We start from the raw sequence: 21607 nt of genomic DNA, 5'->3' as shown, positions 1-21607 counted from the left end.
CGAGCATTTCTCCACCAGCCCTTACTGCTCCGACATTGACCCTTTTTTCCACATGGACCTCTCCTTGCTGACAGCTTGTCCACCCCCATTCTCCCACTGCTACATTGATGATACTTCCAGGACCCCTCTGGTTGTAGGTATTCCATACAGCCCCATTAGAGTGTCAGAAGCCAAATCCAAACACCTTTCCCTCTTCCTTGCAGGCCAGCTGTGCTCTGGGCTATCTCACCTCTTTTTTGTTGTTTTATCTTTTGAGACTGGGTCTCACTAAGTACCCCTGACTGTCCTGGTCCTCTCTCTGTATACCAGGCTAGCCCCAAACTCAGATTCACCTGCCAGTGCCTCCCAAGTGCTAGGATTAAATGTGTTCTACCATGCCCAGCTCTACCTTACCTCTTGACTAACAACATGGCTTCCCTCATATTCTCCATGTTCCCATCCCTAAGTGTGGCCTGGCCTACTACACTGTTCCCATTTTCTCCTCTCTGGCCTCTTTCACTTCTTCCTTCATGACCACCAATTACAAGGACATCTTCCCTGGATAGAAGCAATGGTCCTATCTCCTTACTTCTTGCAGTGACCAGCTATTTGATTTAGAGACAGTTCTAATGATCTCAGCCTGCCCTAAAACTTGAGACCTAGCCAGACATGATAGCAGACACTTGTAATGCCAGCACTTGGGAAGTGGAGGCAGGAGGGTGAGGAGTTCAAGGCCATCCTTAGCTACATAGTGAGTCTAAGGCTAACTTCTGCTAACCACCCAGAGCCAAGCAAGTCTTCAGCCCCCAGTCTATTCTTAGCTCCAGGATGCAGTCGCTGAGTAATCTGGGACTGTGCTAAGTTAAGGCTGGCCTTTCAGGGCCCCAAGGCCCGGCTGGTTCCTTCCATTGTATTTTGCTGTCTTAAGATACTTACAAGTGCTTGACCATTCCTGGTCTTAGAAACAGCTAACATCTCCACTAATGACCACACTAATGCTGGAGGTCCAGCTCAAATGCCACTTCATCCAAGACCCACAGTATCTGCCCCAGAACTATCTCCTCCTCTGTGCACTCACTCCTGCACTCAACAGGAAGGGCAGTGGTGCTTACATGCTGTCACTGATTCCAAGGACCTGGAGCAAGGACACAGGAAAAAGAAGTTCATTCTCAGGAAAGAAAGGCTTGATGCTGAGGTATTCAAGCCCAGAGACCCCAGTAGAGGTTACATGGTGAGGCCACAGAGAGGCCAATGCCAGACACAGTCAAAGGCCCAAGAGATGCAGCGTGGAAGAGAAAACAGGTTTGTGCTGAGAGGGAATGGGGATTAACATAGTGCTTGACATAGTGCAGGGGGACTTGCCATTCCAAACATGACCGCTGGCGTGGACTATGGACCACTCTTGCTTATCTGGGAGGTAGGCAGAATAATCTACTCCTCTAGGGATGGAAGGATGGGTTATTAAGACCCTCCCCTTTCAGGCCCCAGACTAAGGTGACTGAAAAGTGTCACTGTGGTCACCAGGCACAGAGAGTCTGAGACAGCGGGGAGTCAGGCACCATTTTTTATAAAAACGCATAGTCTCATTTTCCACTCTTTAAAATCACATTCAAAAATCGGCAAAGAAACGCCCCAGGAATGAGTAGACAAGAGGGGAGGATGCACCCACCCAGCCCCAGGGGGAGAGGGCGCAACACCACACACAGCTGCGCGACTGGCACAAGGGGGCATGCGGTGGGCAAGGTGGCACCTGTGGGTGGTGGCCACTGACATGACATGGGCTAGGGGGCTGGACAGTGTGGGTGGGGGCACACTGACCAGCCAGGACAGGGAGGGCTGGCCTCAGCTGGGTTCTTATGCTGTGCCACCCACCTGCCCAGGCTGTCCCACTGTGGTCCTGGGCAGGTGAGCCTCACCCAGCCCAGGGTTAGGGATCTAGGTTCAGGCTAGGCCAGTGTGGCCCAATCCACAATTGCCTTTTCTATGCTCCTGAGTCCAGGCACGCAACGGGAAGAAGAGGGGACTTGCAGGGAGGCCAGCAGCAGCACTGCCAATTGCAGCCTCCTGATGAGGCAGTGGTGACACACAGGCTTTTCCTGAACAAGGACCCAGGAGCCCGTCACTGTGGGAGACCTCCAAGTCTGGGGAGACAAGGGTCTTCTCTCACCAGTGGCAAGAGGGCAGGACAGCAGGGGTCTGTCCCTCTGTGGCATGGGAGCTGTGATGGGAAAGTTCAAGTAGTATCCCTGTGTTGCACCTTCCTAGGGTAGGGGTGCTGGGCCACCCGGCTGGGCCACAGGCTAAGCACAGCCCACAGAGCCTGAAGTGACACACCCACTGAGTGTGGCTTCACCCCATGGAGGGGCAAGAGGGCTGCTGAGGGTTGCTCCTTTTCCCTGTAGGAAGATACTGGGAGCAAGGACCCTAGGGGATTGGGGATGGGAACAGGGTAGGGGTGCTAGACAGTGGCTGGGTTGGTGGCAGCAGGAGCTGAGGCAAGCGGGCCCCTCCCTGGGGGCTGGGCCAGGCTGGGGCCACAGGAAATCACAATAATTACAAAATAAAACCTTTTCCGCTTTGCGGGAAAACAAATAATAAAAATTCAACAAAATAAATTAGAGGTTTATAAAAGGCGGGTGGGCAGGCGGGCAGCAGATGGGTGGATTAGAGGCCATTGGCACTGCCACGCTGGATCAGTGGCACCTTGCTCAGCTCCACCACAGGTGAGCGTGGCTTGTTCTTCATCTTGGGCACTCGCTGCACCAGCTGCTGGGCCTCACGGTAGGCATCACGCAGCTCTTTTTTCCATTGTACCAGCTCAGGATCACTCTGTGCACATCCAGGCTCTGTCAGCCTCTGCTGGATGGGCACCACCTGCCCACCCGCCCGCCTGCACGTACCCTAACCTCACCCCGACTTACATCACACTGCAGGACAAACTGCTTGCCACCTCGGATCTTAAGCAGGAGACACTTGCGTTCCTTGATCTGTGTCTCTTCCACTGACTGGATCTCTTCCATGGTCAGGAGGCTCTGCTGCAGGGTGGAAGACAGCAGGCTGTGAAGGAAGGCCCTGGGACCCACCCTGTGCCCATACCACGTCCTCCCAGAACCTTTTCTTACCGGAGCCTCGCCTTCACCCCTCCACTCAAGGCGGTTGGGGAACAAGTAGAAGTATCGCCGCTGCCACTGGGTCAGGAAGGGGTTGCCCATCTTGGACATGTAGCCATGCATGATGCAATCCTTACCCAGGGCATAGTCTGCACAAGAGATGGGATGCAGGCTCAGCACCCCACCCTCACCCAGCCACTTTCTGGCTGTGGTTTTGGTCAGTTTCTTAGAAGTGTGCAACAGGCCTGGTTTCCCCCATGGTCATAGTCCTCACCCTCCTCATGGCCCAGCTGCTTGTTTTTGGCTTTCTTTCGTGCCTCCAGCCGGTCTGTCTCAGCATTGATGGTATCAAAGACAGTCTCTGCCACCTCCTGCTGCCACCGCTCGGAGATGGTGAGAGGGAAGTTGCGGTACAGTTCCTGGTCACTGTCCAGTAACTTCACCAGGTGGACATGGCAGGGATACATGGGTAGACAAAGGGTGCCAGCACACTATTAGCCATAGGCCTGTGTAGGGCCCTAAGATAGGGATGGTCTCATGTAACCACCATCCCCAGGGAGGCTGGGGGATGAGGAAGTATGGCCCACAGTTCACAGGGTAGCCACAGTGTCTCACAGGGGCAGAGGAGGGGCAAGGGCCATCCAGACCAGGCTAGGCTCAGGGGTTAGAGGCAAGCAAGGTGCGGTACCTTGATTCCTTTTGTGTCCTCCTCATCAAAGGAGCCAATATCAAAAGCGTCAGCTGCATTCACCTCCCCACGCGGGGGGATCAGTGGAGGGGGATACTGCACAGAGCAGGGGTTGGGCATCAGCGTGGGTGAGGGGCCGTGGAGTTTCCCATCCTACCCCTGGATAGACTTTTACCTTCTGTAAGAAGACCATCTGCCAGTCCAGGGAACGGAAGAAGGGACTTTCTTTTACCTCCTGAGCCCTGTGGCGAGACACACCTGTCACCTGGGCTCCGCACCACCCACTGAGCCACACATAAACCGTGAGGCCATCAGCTTAGGCTTGACTCCTGACTCTGTGATCTTAAGCAAGTTCTATAACTCAGCCAGTTTGCTCATCAGGATGGCAGAAGCAGTTCTCACATCTTGGGGTTGATGTGAGTTTTAATACTACTTTATCTGGTAATTAACAGATATCCCAGTAGACCTACAAAGTTGCTGTTAAGCTGGGTGTGGTGGTACATGCCTTTAATCAGAAGCAGAAGTGTTCAAGGCCAGCCTCAGCTACAGAGTAAGGCTAACCTGGCTTACATGAGACCTTGTCTCAAAAAATACCCATCTCCTCCACCTCATGCAAAAAAAAAAAAAAAAAAAAAGTCTTTGCTACAAAGATTTTCTTTCTGGACCCTCTGAAAGCTGATCCTGGGTTGGTTCCAACTGTGACACACCAGCCAGCCCTGCCACCTTGAGGACACGGGGCCATGACCTCCCTTGTGAGCTCCACAGAGGGGTTCAAATGATGGGACACAACCACTGTTCTAAGGGGGCACAGCCAGAGGCCCAGGCAGGTTGGTCCAGCAGCCCACAGCAAAGACTGAATATGGCCACATGGTGGAAAGACCAGGGTACTTACCCACGGCCCAGACAGCCTAGTCTCCGATTGACATCCCTCTGCAGCAAACCTTCCAGCAGGGATCGGAGTTCAGGGGAGAAGGAGTCAGGCAGCTCAACAGCCTTTCAGGACAAAGAGAAGGAGGATGTCAACAGAAGTCAGGAAGAGAGCCCTTGGCTCTGGGGGAGGGTTAGAAGCCAGCAGAAAGAGATGAGGCCCAGCTCCCTCCTGGTCCTCAGTGAGTGTGAGCTTTGACAGACAAGCAAGGCAAGAGGCTACAGGGCAGGCAGCCTGCCCCTTAGGACAGAGAAGGGAGCGCTGGCTACAGCTCTGCTGGCTATAGAGAGCTAGGAGTCTATGCTTCTGACCCCGCATGGGCCCTCACTGCCACCTTACACTTACCATTGTCAATGTCATGCGGTCAATCTCATGCTTGTCTTTGGTCTTGTGCTGCCGGAAGGGGCTGTGTCTGGACAAGAGGTCAAAGACCAATGTCAAAGAGCAAGCATGGGAAAAGTGAGGTAGACTGACGGACAAGCCTACTGAGAGCTGGGGGAGGCGCCACCTCTAACATCCAGGCCATACAGGGCTCCCCTCCCCATTTCCTATCTGGATTGACAACCTGGAATAGCCTACTCACCCCCGCAACAATTTGAAGAGCATGCAGCCCAGGGAGAACCAGTCTGCACTGCTGTCATAGGCCACGCCCTTCTGTAGGACTTCAGGGGCCATGTACCCGTGTGTGCCCCTGTGGGAGCACAGGCTATAAGTGAAGTGGAGGAGGGTTGGGAAGGGAGGAAATGACTAGGTACTCACACACTGGCGTGAGGCTTCTTCTTGGAGAAGTCACAAGCTAGGCCCAGATCTGAGATTCTCACATGGCCATGCTCATCCAGGAGAATGTTGGCTGGCTGTGAAAGAAGCCCAGAGAGACGCTGAGCCACATGGAGACCGGCTTGGGCCCTCACTGGAAGGAACTATAGGTTTTTGGGACAAGGCCCCAGGTAGGACACCCCCCATCTCCCACCCACCCCATCACAACTGAACTCAGAAAGAGGCTCAGGCAGGAAGGGGAGGAGAGTAAGGCAGGGAGATAAGCTGGCCTTGTTACAGGTGTAGAGGGAGAGATAGGCGGCAGCAGCCCCTCACCTTCAGGTCCCTGTAGACTACAAAGCGATTGTGCATGTGTTCAAGGCCCAGGATGATCTCAGCTGCGTAGAAGCGCATGTCGGCTTCAGAGAAGACTCCATGCTGAGACAGGTGGTAGTGCAGGTCCCCACCTGAGGGGCAGCCCCCCAGGTGAGACTCAGCTTCCTGCCCAGGTCCAGCCCTAGGTCCACCCCCTAGGGCTGGTCCTGAGCTCACCGTTCATGAGATCCAGGATGAAACTGAGCTTGTCTGGTGTGTGGAATGCATATGACATGCACACGATGAAGGGGCAGTCCTAGGAGGGAGGGGAAGGTGAGCAAAGGCTGGCTGAGGCTTGGGTCAGAGGTCACTATGGAGGCCCGCTTGGCCACCCGACTCACCCCGGTGCTGACGAGGGAAAGCATGATCCGCTCGTTCAGAGCCAGGGTCTCTCCCTGCTTCATCTTAATGCGTTTCTTGTCCAGACACTTCATGGCGTACCTATGATGGAGGACTAGGTCAGCTGTGTCAGCACGCCCTGCAGGGCAGAGCCCCAGGCTGCTTCAGCAGGCTGCTGCTGCCGACCAGATGCAAGGCAAACCACGTGACACAACCAGTGCTTTAGAGAGGGCAGAGGTGCTGGCAAGTTAGTCTCTGAGGAGCCTGAGGGAGACAGGATAGCCAAAGCAAAACAGGAAGGAGGGGACAGTAGCAGGAGTCACTCGTAGGCAGAGACTCAGGGATGGCAAGCAAGCGTGGGACACTGATCCCTGTAACAGCTCTTCTTTAAAGGCCCCAGTCCCTCATGATACCTCTAGAAGCCTGACTCCTCCCTCGGGCACCCCACCCAGTGCCAGCTGATCAGGGTGCTCACATCTTGCCTGTGTCTGCTTTCCGGCACCCATAGACCTCACCGAAGCCCCCACGCCCGATGATTCGATGCACACTGAAGTCATTCATGGTCAGCTGCAGAGTGGCAACAGCCAGGGTCACTGCAAGCCTCCTCAGCCCCACAGCAGAGGCATTTGGGCAGCAGGGACAGGCCCTGGTACCAGGGTCTCCTACTCCTGTGATCTAGACACACCTTTCTCCAGCCTCTCCTACTGGGATCCCAACAGTGCCCCCCCAAGCCAGCCACCGCTGTGGGGCTGAGACCCTGGCACACCAGCCCCCTGAACCCACTCACGTGGATGTTGAGCTCTACATTCTTCCACTGGCAGAACCGTGTGAACTTGTCACTGGGAAAGAAAGAGGATACACACTCAAGCAAGCATCAAGGTATTGAGAGGTCATCAGAGCCTGTTCCACCCATTGCCCTTCCAGGGTCCTGACACGTGGACAGAGAGACATCCTGAGCCTATGGTTGGCTCAGGCCACAAGCCTCAGCAGCCTGAACCATGTTGTCCTGCTGAGATGGTATCCAGTCAGATCTCCACCAGGGTATAACACCTGCGGCTCACATAACCCCAGACAAGGGCTCGTTCCCAGGGATGTCACCTTCTCAGACCCCTACTGCCTATGGCTGGGTGGCTGTGACTGAAAACACTGCTCCTAGCATTCTGCTTAGACCCTGGTAGTTCACACCACAGAGGGAAGTATGTACTTCTGGTACTACCTAAACCCTGACACTCCATAGCACAGGGAGACACAGGATGGGAGAAGAAGACACTGGATCTATGTGACCTCCCAAGAGTCCCTGTGAGGGGGCAGGGACAGACCCCACAGCTGGCTGCTTAGAGCCAGAGCAGGCTGCCTGTCCAAAGACTGTTTATCTTGCTTCTCCTACTCACCTTTCAATGAACTTCTGGAACACATCCCCTCGGAGGTTCTGACAAATCTCCTCAATGTATGGCTGTGGGGAGAGAGCTGGGAATTGGTGACCAAGTCCATTAGCCCCTGGTGACCCAGGTCCTGCATCCAGCCCCAGGCTCCAGGACCCTAGTTGTCTTAAGGCAGGAGGGCCTGATCTGGGCAGGATGGGGCAAGAGAAGAGCCCAGCACAAACCTGGAAGAGATCTGGAGGCACCTGCTTCTTCACCAGGTGGCCCTGGACGTGCTCTGTAGCATTCTTTGAAAAGGGCTGGAGAGGAGAAAGGTGGCTGTGAATCCTATACAAGGCCCTTTCTTCCCTTCTAACCTCACATTGCTGGGGTCAACACATGAGTTCACACCCCAGAACAGCTGACTAGGACACTCACATGTGAGCAGGCCAGCAGTTCTTTCATTATATAGGAGTCAAAGATCTCCCGGCTGCGGACCACACGTTCCTCCTCTGTCTCCAGCTTCTCATATTTCTTGATCTGATTGAAAGAACACCTATAGATGATGGTCTGTGGCCAAGGCACAAAGCTAGATGCCAGGGGCCTCAGACACAGCAAGGTGCTTCCACACCTTTATCTCAGTAAACCTCGCCCATCTTACCTCTTCATAGAACTCCACCAAGGGCTTGGCCTCTTCCAGATGGTTCAGGCAGAAGTCCCGGAAAAGCAGGTACCCTGAAAGCAACCAAGTCTGGTTAGGCTGAGCTATGCACACCCTCCTCTTAGGGGCCTCCTCATCATATGAGTGGAGTGAGCTTGGGAATTCCTGGACAAAACTAGCCAGGGCAGTAGCAGAGATATTCTTTACCGTAAGCAGGAAGAGTCTAGGCAATGTGGCCACTTAGGCTGCCACCAGCCAACAAGTCCCAGATCCCGGGTTAGGGTTCTTGTACTTCTACCCTATCCCCAGAATCTGCCTCTGCAGATGATGGCTAGAAAATGCTGGCACTATGGCAAGGTATGGAGGAGAGAGGAGTTGGCTCTGGCATTAGGAGCTCAGGGCAGTGCCATGCTCTGACCCCATCTGTGCTGGGGACACTATCTGCTATGGCAGTAGTAAGGTTCTTGGTGGAGGCAGCATGATGGACAGGTCAGGCTGTAATAGGAGGGACACAGCAACTAAGACCGAGTGCCTCTCCTTTCCCTCTCCTTTACATCTAGATGATTGTCACAGTATCTCTGACCAGAAAGCCGAGTCCAGTTGGGAAAATTGAGGCTCGGGACACCTGTCATAAGAACTCTTCAATCCACTGGAGGATCTCTTGAAAAGCCAGGCCAAGGGTGGAGGTCTCAAGAGCAGCTTCCAAATGGTGAAACTGAGAGTGGCTCCCCACTCATGCCTCTAGTCCAGCTGGAATGCCTGAGGGTTTTGTTGTTATTGTTTTGTTCTGGAGACAGGGTTTCTCTGTACAGCCCTGGCTGTCCTCAAACTGAGAGATCTGCCTGGCCTGCCTCTACCTCCCAAGTGCTAGATTAAAGGTCTGTGACACCACTGCCCAGCTAGGGTGCTTGAGTGCTGCTGACTGCCTTTCTATGCTCTCTGAGGAGCACGGATGGCCTAGTGTTATTAATGGCCTCTCATCAGGTTTCTCTGCAAATGCTTAAAGCCATCAATTCTAAGGGCAGTCTAGTGGAACCTTCCAGTGACTTGTGAACAAGGTTTGTGGAGAGAGGTTTGGGATTACAAAGCACTCTTACTGACATCACTGACTCAGGTCCATCCTGTCTGCCGTGGGCAACTGGGCTCAAGGTCCCATTTCTCAGATTTGAAGAATATGAGGCTCAGATCGGAGAGGCAACTTGCCCAAAGCCAGATAGTACAGACCTGTACCCCCAGGCTGTGTTCTTTCTGGCCTACTGCTGGACTAAGGCTGACTTCCAATGCCTGATCTTTCCAGGACACCCTCAGTTCCATACTGAGATCCCATCCTCAGGGAGTCCAAATCTGAGGCCCTGTGTGACTACAGTGGCTTCCTGGGACATCACCCCAAGCTTTCTCTTTAAGCTGGGCATTGAGGTGGATAGCATAATACTTCTAAGACAACCCGAATTCACTCCACCCCCACAACAGAGGAGGAAGGATGGAGGGGCCAGCTCCAAGGCAGGTTGCTCACTTAGGGCCTGGGGGTGTGAGGGGTGGAGGCGGGACCAACCAGGGCTCCACAGGCACCACAGGAAGGGCCCCGCCTCTTCCTGTCAGCTCTACCAACGGCCCAAAGCAGCTGTGGCTGCGCCAAGGGGAAGCTGCAACTCTCAAAAACAAAAACCCCAAAGGAGGAACTTCCCTGGCGCCTGGGGAAGACTGATGGGTCCCCACCCCCACCACAGGGCTCCCTAGGCAGAAGCCAGGGGCTGGGAGGCACAAAGAGTCACCATTCTTTACTGGAGGGGGAGCCTGAGTAGTGGGGAAACTTCTGGGGCAGGGGCACATGGCACAGGCAGAGGTAGGACGACAGGATGCTGACCCTGGAGTCAGTTCTCTTGGAGACCTCTGGCTGGGGGAGGTGCCCGCACTCACCTAACTTCTGTGAGAAGATCTTTTCAAAGGTCACTTCTCCTCGGTCCTCTAGATACTTCTGCATGACGCTGCGGATGCTGAAAGCCAAGGAGCACAGTGAGCAGGGGCCCACAGAGACGTGGGCCAGAAGCCTGGGCCAAGGCGCTCATTTTCTAACACAAATTTATTAGTATGTATGTGTGTATGTGTGCACTCGTGTGCGCGTGTATGCCATGGTGTGTAGAGGTCAGAGCACAACCCATGGGAGTTGGTTCTCTCCTTCAGTGTGAGTCCCAGAGATCAAACTTAGGTTGTCAGGCTTAGCAGTAACACTTTACCCCCTTACCCACTGAGCCATCTCTCCTAGGTCTTTTTTTTTTTTTTTTTTTTTTTAAAGATAGGACCACATACATCCAGTGGCTCACACCTTTAATCCCAGCAGAGGCAGGTAGATCTCTGTGAGTTTGAGGCCAGCCTGGTCTATAGAGTGAATTCCAAGACAGTCAGGACTATAGAGAGAAACCCTGTCTGGAAACAAACAAGCAAACAAACAATGCTAGAATGACACACTATAGCCCAGGCTAGACCCACAGCAGCCCTCCTGCTTCAGCCTCTCTAGTGTTGGGATTGCAGATGAGTGCCACCATGTCTGTTTTGAATGGAACCACTCTTTAACTCAGTGTCATCATGTCCTCCAGAGAGCTCCCAGCTAGCCTGGTCATCATTCTGTCCACAGATTACTTCAAAGAAATCCAAGGTTATGATGGCCAGCAGATCTGCCTCTGTGCCTACTGTTTGCAGTAGTGTGTGTCATACACTGCCACGTGTTGACTCTGGAAAAGCCAGGACTTGTCCACCGGTTGGATAATGTACAGAACAGAATGTGGGCATTTTATCGGCTGGCAATAGAAGGAATGAAACACTAACACTTGACATTATCAGGACCAGGACCAGATAATGGATGGCGGCCTCAGAGCACTCAGATCTGTATGAACCCATCCACACAACTCCATGACAGGCTCACTGACAGAAAATCAGGTTTGTGGGTACTAGAGACTCGGGGGAAACTGCCAAACGGGCCATGGATTTTTTTTTGTTGTTTGGTTAGTTGGTATATGTAGGTCAGAAGACAACTTTTTGGAGTCAGTTCTCTCTTCCAGTGTGTGTGTGGGGGGGGGGAGTGGGGGGTACCTTGGAAAGTGTCTTTTTGTTTGCGTGTTTTTATGTTTTACTAGCTAAGCCATGCCAATAGCCCAGGGGTAGGGTTTCCTTGGGAAGTGATAGGATGCTCCAGGGTGAGGGCAGAATAATAAAGCGAACACATCCAGAAAACACTGAATTCTGTCTTTACTTTTTGGTTCTGTCTTGGAGGGACAGGGTTTTGCTGTTGTAGTTGAGGATGGCCTCAAACATGTAGCAATCCTTCAGAGTGCTGGGATTACGAGCATATGTTACCACGCTTAACTTTGAATTCTATTCCTTAATGAATTTATATTGTATTTCGTCTTCATCCCAGCACTCAGGTATATCAGGGGTTCAAGGCTAGCCTGGGTTACATGAGACCCTGTCTCAAAAAAGAAACATTCAAGCCTCAGTTTGTGTCCCTAACACTTGGATAAAAACATGTCCCCTGCTTAGACCACCTGGCAAGACCATAGCAAAAACTGGTCACCAAAGTTCTTAAGACAATCTCCACAACCACCACTTTGTTTATTCATTGCGACACTGCACAGCCTGGGTAAATCTCACTGAGCTACATTCCATACTTCAGAGGCCTCCTTGTCTCCACCCTCCTCTTCCGGGCCACTGGCATCCTAGATCTGCCAACCTGCCCCAACAGCAGCTCTGCTCACATTTGGCCCCATTAGCCTGGTCTCTTCAGAGAACACACAGCTGCCCAACTGAGGGCATGAGAAGACAGGGGATATGCTAGGCCGAGTTCTAGAGAAGACGTGGAACCCAAGCAGGTATCTGGCCAGGAAACTGAGGCTCCACACCAGAGTCCAGCTTTCTGTGCTTGCCTCTGCCTCCCCTAGAATCCCTAGCAGGTTAAGCATAGGCTAGCCTGGTCACCGAGGCTAGAGTCAGGCACTGTTCATGGCATGAGACCCATACCTACTTCTAGGCAGGTCTTTCTCTGGTATAGGCCCCTGGAATGAGTTATTAGTGGGTGCTAAAGCCTTGGGGGCCTGTGGTCAGATAAGCTCTGGATGGTGAGGAGCTACTGTGTGGAGATGTGGACCTTTGTTGGCTTCCTGAAGTGCAAACAATGTGTCACCAGGTGGTGAAGCCTAGGGCAAAGGGCTGGGGGTATTAAGACAGGTGAGGAAAAACTGGCCCAGCACCAAGAGGCCCACAAGACAGAGAAGGTAGAGCCAAACTGCATAGAGGGAGGACAGGAATAGGTGCTGGAGTATTTCAAAGCCAGAGTGCACCCTTAGGAGGTTGGATGTAGGACCAAGCAGAGACTTCATGGGGTCACTATGTGAAAAAGTCCAGGTAGACACTGCTAAATGTGAGAGCAAGTGGGTCTAGGGAGGTGGCACAGGCTGCTGAGCTGTGGGTACAGGAAGGGTGTCTGCCAGCCCTACCTTACACTCTGAGCTTCCAAGTTTTTTGAAAGATGACAGCTCCAGTCAAAAGTGAAACTAGGGAAAGTGGTGGCAGGGCACCAGCCTCCAGGCCCAACCCTTCCAGGATTTGGCTTTGTTGGCCTTCCTCAAGAGAGGCCTCTCAAGATAGCAAAACATGCTGAGCTGCCCAGAGCCCATCCTGAAACTGTGACCCTCTCGCCTAGAGGCTGGGAGACACCACAGATCCAGCAAAAGCTGTCTCTGACAGGAAGTGGAGCTCTGATGACCAGGCCAAGCCTTGGTGACTCTGGGCTTCCAGCCTGCAACTCCTACCCAAACTCAGGCCCTCCCATACTGTTGCTTCAGAGCTGTGCCCTCTGGGACAGCAAGAGCATTCTCTGGTAACCAAGGTTATATGTGCTCTTCATCTACACTGGGCCAACCTCTCCTCCTGGGGACCACCCAGCATCAACATACTCCCCTGACTTCAGAAGACTCAGAGGGACTCAGGATAGGACAGACTAAACTTCACAAACACGCATGAACAACAGGAACTTGGAGAAAAGCTGTTAGTCTGAGAGAGAGTCCAGCTGAGTGGTCCGCACCTAAAATCCTAGCACTCAGGAGGCTGCGCAAACCTCCTATCTCAAACAAAACACAAATAACAAAATAAATCAGACACAGCCCATACTCTGCCTGTAGATGGCAGCCTGGCCAGGCAGCCCTCCACATAGGAGGCTGATCTCTCAGATCTTACAGGAGTGGCACTCCTGAAAAACCAGCAGGAGGGCAGAGGCATGAAGCTCAGGAACCTGCACAACCAGGTGCCTGGATCTCATCTGGCAGATAGCCCAGGAGGGTGAGACTGTCACACACACACACACACACACACACACACACACACACACACACACACAGAGAGAGAGAGAGAGAGAGTCTTGGTCCTGGGTGCTCTGCTTGTCACCTAATCTTTACATTCTGGAACATTTTGGTCCATGGACAGACAGGATATGAAGCAGTAAAGTGATGGTGGAGGTAGAGGTGGGGTCAGCCTGTCAGTTCTCCAGGCAGTGGGGAATCAGATGGACATGCTCAGGTAGCATCGGGTGGGGTGTATGGACAGAAAGATGCAGATGACGGGCAAAGACCCCAGCTGTTAGGGAGATCTCACCAGGAGCAGGGCAGGACACTTGGAATGGGGCCCTAGGTACCACTGGGATATCCTAATCCTTTTTTGTTTGTTTGTTTGTTTGTTTGTTTTTGTTTTTCGAGACAGGGTTTCTCTGTGTAGCCCTGGGTGTCCTGGAACGCACTCTGTAGACCAGGCTGGCCTCGAACTCAGAAATCTGCCTGCCTCTGCCTCCCAAGTGCTGGGATTAAAGGCGTGCACCACCACCGCCCCGCGATATCCTACTCCTATACGGGCTTCCTGAGAACTGAGAAAGCAGGCTATCTTGGCTGAAGGCATGTATGCCCACAAAGGTGCCTAACAGAGGCAGTGTTTGGTAAAAGACCCGGCCTTAGACAGCCAGGGAGCCAACAAGCCAGGACGTTCTGCTTTTTCACCTGAGTCTGGGACCCAACAGGAAGTAGGACCTCAGGCTGGAGACTGTCCCTCCCACAAAGGGCTATACTGGGTAAGGCCATATCGTTCTTCCCAGCCCACAGTACCCCGTTTTTTTCCTTAAAAGAAAAAAGTCTTTTTAAAATAAAATAAGTACTATCCCAAAACTAAGGCCAGTCTTGAGCAGAGCCCTTGAGTGGAAGGCCCCCAGCAGGACCATTTCAGGGTTTCCAGTCTGTCCTCATCCAGTCAGAGGCTATGGCAGCCAGCAGATTAGAAAAGGTGTCAATGGATGAAATTCCTGTCCAGGAAGCAAGTGCAGGCTTGCATGGGAGGCAGCAGCAGTCTCCTGGATGGGTCCCTGATGCTGGCGGTGCCAGGACATGTGACATGCTCTGAGTGGCACCTCTATCCCCACCCAAGCCAATAACCCCTATCCATCCAGGGGTACATGGTTCTCAAAGTCCCCATTTAGGAAGTTGAGGCCAGCACATAGTAAGTTCCAGTTGGTCTGAGCTACATAGTGAAGGTCAGTTAAAACTACCATTACTCTGGGTGGGAGACATCAACTCCCCCACACCCCCGTGCCTCAGCAGCTGGAAGAGCACCCTGACCAGGTTTCAAACAGGCCTTCCCAGATCCCCAGGAGGTCGTACAAACTGTGTTTCTTTACTCTTCTGGCATATGTACATATATGTATTCATATGAATTCTGGCACATGTGCATGCAGATGCAGGTACATGTGCTCATGCTTATAGAAGACAGAGGTTGCTATCAGATGTCTCCCTTAGTAACTATCTGTGTCATTTACCATGGAACCCAGAGCTGGTGCCTGAGCTTGTCTAGCTAGCCAGCTTGCCTGAGGGACCCCATGTTTCTGCTATTCAAGTCCTGGAATTACAGGTGAGCCATAAGCCGGCCTGGCCCTTATGTAGGTGCCAGGGGTCCAAATTCTAGACCTCATATGTATACAGAAAACTTTTCTATCCACTGAGCCATTTCTCCAGCCCTATTTTACTTTTCTGATATAAGGTCTATGTAGCCCAGGCTGCCCTTAAACTAGCTATCTTCCTGGCTTAGCCTCCAGCTAGACCATGTGCCACCATGCTCAGTCAGCTAAGTTACAGACTTCAAATCTGGTTTCCACTTTTGCAAAACAAGAGTGTCAAGGAAATGGAATTGCTACTTTTGAACTGCATATTAGAGAGCTTGAAATGTCTAAAGGGGAGGGGTGCTCCTGGAGTGCCGGGTCTCTGGGCCATTGCTAGCCTGTGTTTTGAGACATGGTTGCTCTAAGCTTTATTATCTGGTACTCCCCAACTCCTAACTGCCTACATTAGAACATGACTCTATGCTATGCTAACCAGTTCACACTTGTCCTGTACTCAAAGGAAGGAGCTATGGCCAGGCAGTCTCGGAGAGGCAGAAGTGGCCAGACCATGCCCATTGGCAGGTAAACCAAACAGAGTGGCTGTCACTCCTCTGGCCTGGAGAGCAGCTTTAAACACTCCCATGACTCCACCCTAGAGTACAGCCGAGAGCTCAATGACTGTTCTGCCAGAGAGTTGAGGGCATCTAGGCACTAACGTGCTTCATGCCAGGGTGACCTACCCTATCCCCGTCCCTAGCACCTCTAACGGCTAGGGTCTTACACCGTTTGAGAAGTAGGCCTGGCCTGACTTCAGGAGTAGGAAGAGGGAACTTCCTCTCTCTTTGCAGTGACTAAGGTGAGAGGACAGCAGTTGGGGAGGGAGTAGTGTGTAAAGAGAACTTCTCATAAGAAAGGTACCACGTGCTTCAGGATGAGAGCAGGCCTCGCACTCTGGCACAGTGGCCTGGTATGTCAGGCATGCCCTCGCAGATGGCTCCCACGTAGAGTCAAGGGAGCTCAGATGTATGGATTGGGAGGGCCTGCAGGAAGGAGTCTGTGGCAAACACGCCTATTTTGATAGTAAGGAGACTAGGAGTGGAAGAATCCACAAGGCCTCTGGTCTGGAGGCCCACAGTAAGCCTCTGATAAAGTAAACATCCAAATTGGCTTTGAGTAATATCTCAGCAGCAGATGGGAGGGCCTCAGAAGACCAGGGCAGTCTCCAGCTTCTTCCACCTCACCATGGGCATTAGAACATGGCAGTATACCTCCCAGGATCCTGCTAGGCTAGGCTATAAGGAACAGTCCTGGCTGGTACAGAGTTCTGGTGTTTGTGTGATGGTAACATTGATGCTGTGACACCCCAAGAAGCTGATGCAGAGGCTACAGTCTCCAGACTGGTGTGTCCCAGATGGCCACGTTGGGGACTGCCACACTCTGGGAGGGAACAGCTAACACGCTGTGGCTATAGCTGAGGCATTCCCTGGTGGCATTTCCAGGAACCTGGCACAGAGGTGGCAACAGCAGGAGGAAGTCCCCTGGGACTTCCTATTAATATTTCTCAATGACTCTCCCTGAGGCTCAACAATGTTCTCAGAGCTCAAGGATGGGGCCACCACCAAAGAGGAAAGACCAATTGTAACCATCATGTCCAATAAACCCAATGAAGGACAACACGGTTGACCCAGAGCCCATGGTCAATGTCCACCAAGCCCCAGACCACCAGGTTCTCCTGTAGGATGTTCAGGAAGAGACACTTCAGCTATCACAAACAAGATGTAAACAGGCACCCTGTACCTGACTGCCTACAAGGACATCAGGAGTTGACATCCTGTCAGTGTGCAGTAAGAACCCCATTCTAGGGGGAGAACACCATTCTTGCCTGGCAGTCACTGGAAGGGGGTTGTCCCCTATTTCAATTCTGGGGAAGCTCCCACCCTCAGAGAAGTGACCCCCATTTTATCACCAAACACCCACGTCTGTATCACCAAAGCCGCCCTTTTCAGTAAGCAGTGACGCGAGACAAGATGTCGTTACAGAAAAATGTTGTTGCCAAACGCCTTACTTTTGGGATCTCATCTGAAGTGGGCCTGAAATAACCCCAATGTAACTATCCAGAAGAAGAAGTGCCCTTAGGAGCCAGTGGGGAGTAAGGAAGGGGTCCAGAGAGAAACAGCAGGTATGATGGAGGCTGTGCATTCCTCAAAAACCATCACATGCTCTTGGCTCCTGCTGTTTATTCCATAATATCCTGAGAACAGCAGCCATGTGCAGGCAGCTGGAACTCCCTGGGGCCCCTAGGGCTCACAGCTTCCTACACAGCAACCTGGGCACAAGGAGAAGCTGCTGCAGAGTGTGTGCCTGCACTTGACGTCACCCAGGATTTACTACTAGCATAGACTGTGCATTAATAGGACACATCATTCCCAGGCTGACAGAGCCCAGATTCCTGTACACGGATCCTGACCTACGATGCTCACGCGCCCTTCAAATCCATTTACTGAGTGTCCAGTGGAGAAGCATGCAGAGCTGAGCAACTTAACAGCAAATCCACGAGAGCCTCGCTCCGGAGAGGAGGACAGATGGGAAAAGGCATCTCAGAGAGCCATTCCCAGGGAGCAGCAGCAGCTTCAAAGGCCCGCAGGGATAGACTGCAGAAAAGATAATCTTGTTTTCAGGGGCAGGAGAGGGTGGGTCGCTGCTACTGGAGTGGAATGTTCTGGTAAGGGGTAAAGCCTGGCAACAGCAGGCTTTCTGCTAGTGATGGAGGAGTGGAGGGAGGAAGAAGAGCAAGAGCCTTCTCAGCTCGCCTTCCCCCATCAATCTAGGCAGGAAGTCCTGGCTGTAATGAGTTAACAGGAACGAAGAAGCAGAGAAGGAAGAGTAGCAGGGTCTGGGGAGACCGGAGAAACAAGCACGGGGCAGGCAGGGGCGGGCAGCATCGGAGGAAGCTCGCGGTGGGGGAGGGACCAGGAAATAGCCCAGAGAACCAGAAGGCTGCAAGAGGCACCCAGCTCCCACATGCTGCTGCTGGGGCTGCCACTGTCACTGGGGAGAGCGGGGACATCTCCTGGGACCGCCCAAGCAGGGCTCCTCACCCAGGAGCCCTGAGATTAATTACACAGGGCCTCAGTGGTCATATTAAGCAAATGATGATAATTATAAGACTGTAGCAGCTGCTTGAAAAGAGGCAACAGCTTCTGTAGGGCAAGGACCAGACCTCAGTCCCACAGCCCTGGGAGGTCATCCAGCCCCCTTGTTTTACCAAAGCAGATAAACCGAGGCAGGTCCAGTCAGGGTAAGTGTGCCTGGATCGAGTGTGAGCCAGTACTGCAGGAGTGAGAAGTCAGGACCCGCGTGTTCTATCCATACAGCACTCCCTCCTGAGAGAAGGTTGGAAATGAGTCTGCTTCCTCAGATCCTCTAGGTGACAGAGGGAAGGGGAGATCCTTCTGCCAAGTTACACTGGCACTCTGCCCAACAGTTCCCAGTCCCCAGCCCTGGGAAATAAGAACTATGATGCCAGCCAAGCTCAGCCAAGCCACAACCCTGGGCACCAGCCACAGACAGGCTGCCAAGATGGCCTACCCCAAAGTGGGAGCAAGTCCCATTGGCATACTGGCACAGGAACAAACCCCACTGCCTCTTTCCCTGACCCTGGCTTCAGGGTGGGGAAGCAGGTCCCTGTATCTGATGGGGGCCCTGGCATGGAGCTGTCCTTATCTATGCATTAGCTTTGCCAGGACAGCCTGTTTCTGTTTCAGCAAATGGTGAAAGGGTTGGGTCTTGTATACCGTGACAGCTGATGATCCCAGAAACTGCCCTGCTACCTTCAGGCCACCACCCCAGACTCACAGCTTTCATGACAAGTGGTTTCAGCCATCCCATCCCACAAACCAGTTACATGGGAGTAAAAGCACAGACAGGAAGAGCACTGTGCTCAGGACTCCAAAGACCTGTGATCCAATCCCAGACCTTCTGTGTGACAAGCCTCAAAGCCTTGGCTAGTAAATGAGGAAAATACCACCTGCTGGGCCGGCCAGTGTCCCATGAATTTGTGAAGACAAGACACTTCACAAATTGGGACTTATTGGGCACACATGAGACATGATCATAACCACCTTCAAGGGTGTATCTGCCTCAAGAGTGTGCAAAGTGCATCAGGAAGGGGACCTGCTTTCCATCATGGGAGGCTGGCATGCCTGGGGCTGTAGCCACGCAGGGTGACTCGTCTGAGCAGACCAGTGGTCAGAGTTAGCGACTCCAACCATTCAGAGTGAGCAGCTGGCCCAACGACAGACTACTGATGATGACCTGCGCCTGTGGTGTCATTCTCTGAAGCTCACAGCCTGCTTCAATTCTGCTTGCAGCTATTGCCCCATCCTGGTACTGTTGGCCCTGCCAACTTCACATGTTGGTTTTTGGATCAACTGACATGACAGATGTCAAAATAAATAATGAATTATTAAACTTTCCATTCTTACTCAATCACATCACATCATGACTGCCACCATACAAATTAGGTAAAAAGAGAGAGGTACAGCTCATGTATCAGGGTTCTTGAACACCAGGGAGGAGACGACCCAAGGTGGGATCTATTAGGAGCAATGCATTCTGGGGAAAGATTGTCCAGACATAGAGAGTTCTAGAAAAGGCACCACCTCAAACTTTACAACCCTCCCACCCACCTGCAGAAGAATGCCATGGCTAGGGCTGCCCAGAGCCGCTCAACAAGGCCCTAGAAGCTAACTACACCTCCCCCACTCTTCCCTTTAAGTTTTGCCATTTCTGAAACTCATTTTCATCCTAACTGCTACTGCCCCTAGACAGCCCCAGCTGACACTCAGTCTAGTTCCTGTTTTGAGAAATCTGATTGCAAATGTCTTAGAAAAAAGGGGGGCCCAACGGCCGCTTCAAAACACAGACCAATTTTTCCTCCGCTGGGCTTGGTTCTCAGTCAAACTGAAACCCAGTGTGCAGCCACTAGAGGAAGGGCACGGTGAGAGGCACAGCAGCAAGCCTGCAAGCTGCCTATCCCTCTCCAAGGACTGAGGCCACCAGAGGCCTATTTCACACTACCCACTGGGGGGGGGAAAAAACCCTGCTCTATGTCCTATGACAGAGAATGGCAGTAAAATCAGGGCTGATTCTTGGCTGCTAATTGGGTTGGCATGAGAAGCTGCTGGGACTGGCCTCACCACCCACCATGAGGCATCCTGGTGGGTGGACACATCTGCTCTTCCAGATGCAGGACATCCAGGCCACACTTCAGGTCAGGACAAAACATAAAACTAGAAGCTGAGAGCCCTGATGTTGAGGCCAGGTGCCACTATGGACTACCCAGGTGACATTGCACAAGCCGTTCAAGTCTGAGTTGTTCTCTCTCTCTCTCTCTCTCTCTCTCTCTCTCTCTCTCTCTCTCACACACACACACACACACACACACACACACACACACCTTGTACTACAGGAACAAAACTACACCTGCCTCACTCACTCTCTGGTCTCCTATGCGGTTCAAATGGGAAGATAAGTCTATTTGCCGTAATATACTGGACAAGCCCCAGCTACACCTCTCACATCCTGCCCTGTTCTGCAGCCACATCCTGGACAGTTAAACTTTGATACCAGGTGCAATGACATCGGTTGTCTTGCAGAGAGGTGGCAGCACGGTCCAGCTGCTGTAGGATGAGAGGTCCCCTGGTCAAAAGTACCCACAAGGCACCCTGGCGAAAAGGGTAAAGAAGGGACTTCCCTCACCCGAGCACAGCCCTCAGGGATAGTACACTGCAGTGTCCCCAGAAAGAACTCTCAAACCCAATCCCATAGTGACCCTATCATAGGGGAAGGCAAAAAAAAAAAAAAAAGAAAGAAGTCCCCAGATTGATCCTCCTCACTCCACAAACCTCACAAGAGTGTTACCCACTCCAAGGGGAGTGGATAGGGTAGTGGAACACCAACGCGGGTGGGTGGGTGCTGGGAGCAGGAGCAACAGACTGTGATACAATCGGGTAAACAGAGGCAGACTTGAGAAAGGGGATACAGAATGTAGAGAGCAGAGCCAAGCATCAGGGTGGAAAGAAGGCTGCAGCAGAGCCAGGAGCTGACAGCGACCAGGCCCGGCAGTGAGATACAGGAAGCCGCAGGGCGGCCCGGGGAAGCTTGGACTTGGGGCGCTCTGGGCTCTCGGGCACCAAGCCTGCGGCGGCAGGGACTGAGGAAGTCTCTGGGTCCTGGGGCGGCCAGGATAATGGGGTCTCCGGGACAGAAGGTCCCCGGAGTAGAAGGGGTTCCCGGGTCCTGGGCAGCCGGGATAGTGGGGTCCTGGGATAGAGGTCCCCGGAACCTGGGGCAGAGAGAGGAGTCCCTGGGGCACGGTTTCCCGGGGCGGCGCGTGGGGCCCGGCACAGGCGGGCTCACCTGGGCTCTGGCAGCAGGATCTTCTTGCTGGCGCGCGCGGCCGGCGTGGCCTTGCTCTTCTCCATGGCCATCAGGTAGCTCACATC

The 21607-nt window shown here is 52.9% G+C and overlaps 1 protein-coding gene across 1 annotated transcript; it reads right to left on the bottom strand.

The window, feature by feature from the left end:
* Positions 1–1529: 1529 nt before the first annotated feature.
* Grk2 (G protein-coupled receptor kinase 2) lies at positions 1530–21601 on the bottom strand. Its single transcript, XM_028770993.1, has 21 exons — positions 21522–21601; positions 10115–10191; positions 8198–8271; positions 7975–8076; positions 7782–7856; positions 7567–7628; positions 6963–7014; positions 6651–6742; positions 6178–6277; positions 6014–6092; positions 5798–5928; positions 5465–5559; positions 5289–5396; positions 5051–5117; positions 4670–4770; positions 3953–4019; positions 3778–3873; positions 3364–3526; positions 3102–3238; positions 2901–3014; positions 1530–2808 (listed from the first exon to the last, which is right to left on the bottom strand). Exons 1-21 carry the CDS (start codon positions 21590–21592, stop codon positions 2644–2646), a joined length of 2028 nt encoding a protein of 675 aa, XP_028626826.1. The 5' UTR covers positions 21593–21601; the 3' UTR covers positions 1530–2643.
* Positions 21602–21607: the final 6 nt, after the last annotated feature.

Source organism: Grammomys surdaster, unplaced genomic scaffold, assembly GCF_004785775.1.
Source record: "Grammomys surdaster isolate TR1022 unplaced genomic scaffold, NIH_TR_1.0 205, whole genome shotgun sequence".
NCBI lineage: Eukaryota > Metazoa > Chordata > Mammalia > Rodentia > Muridae > Grammomys > Grammomys surdaster.
The sequence above is the reverse complement of the archived record's forward strand: the minus strand, read 5'-3'. Positions and strand labels throughout refer to the sequence as shown.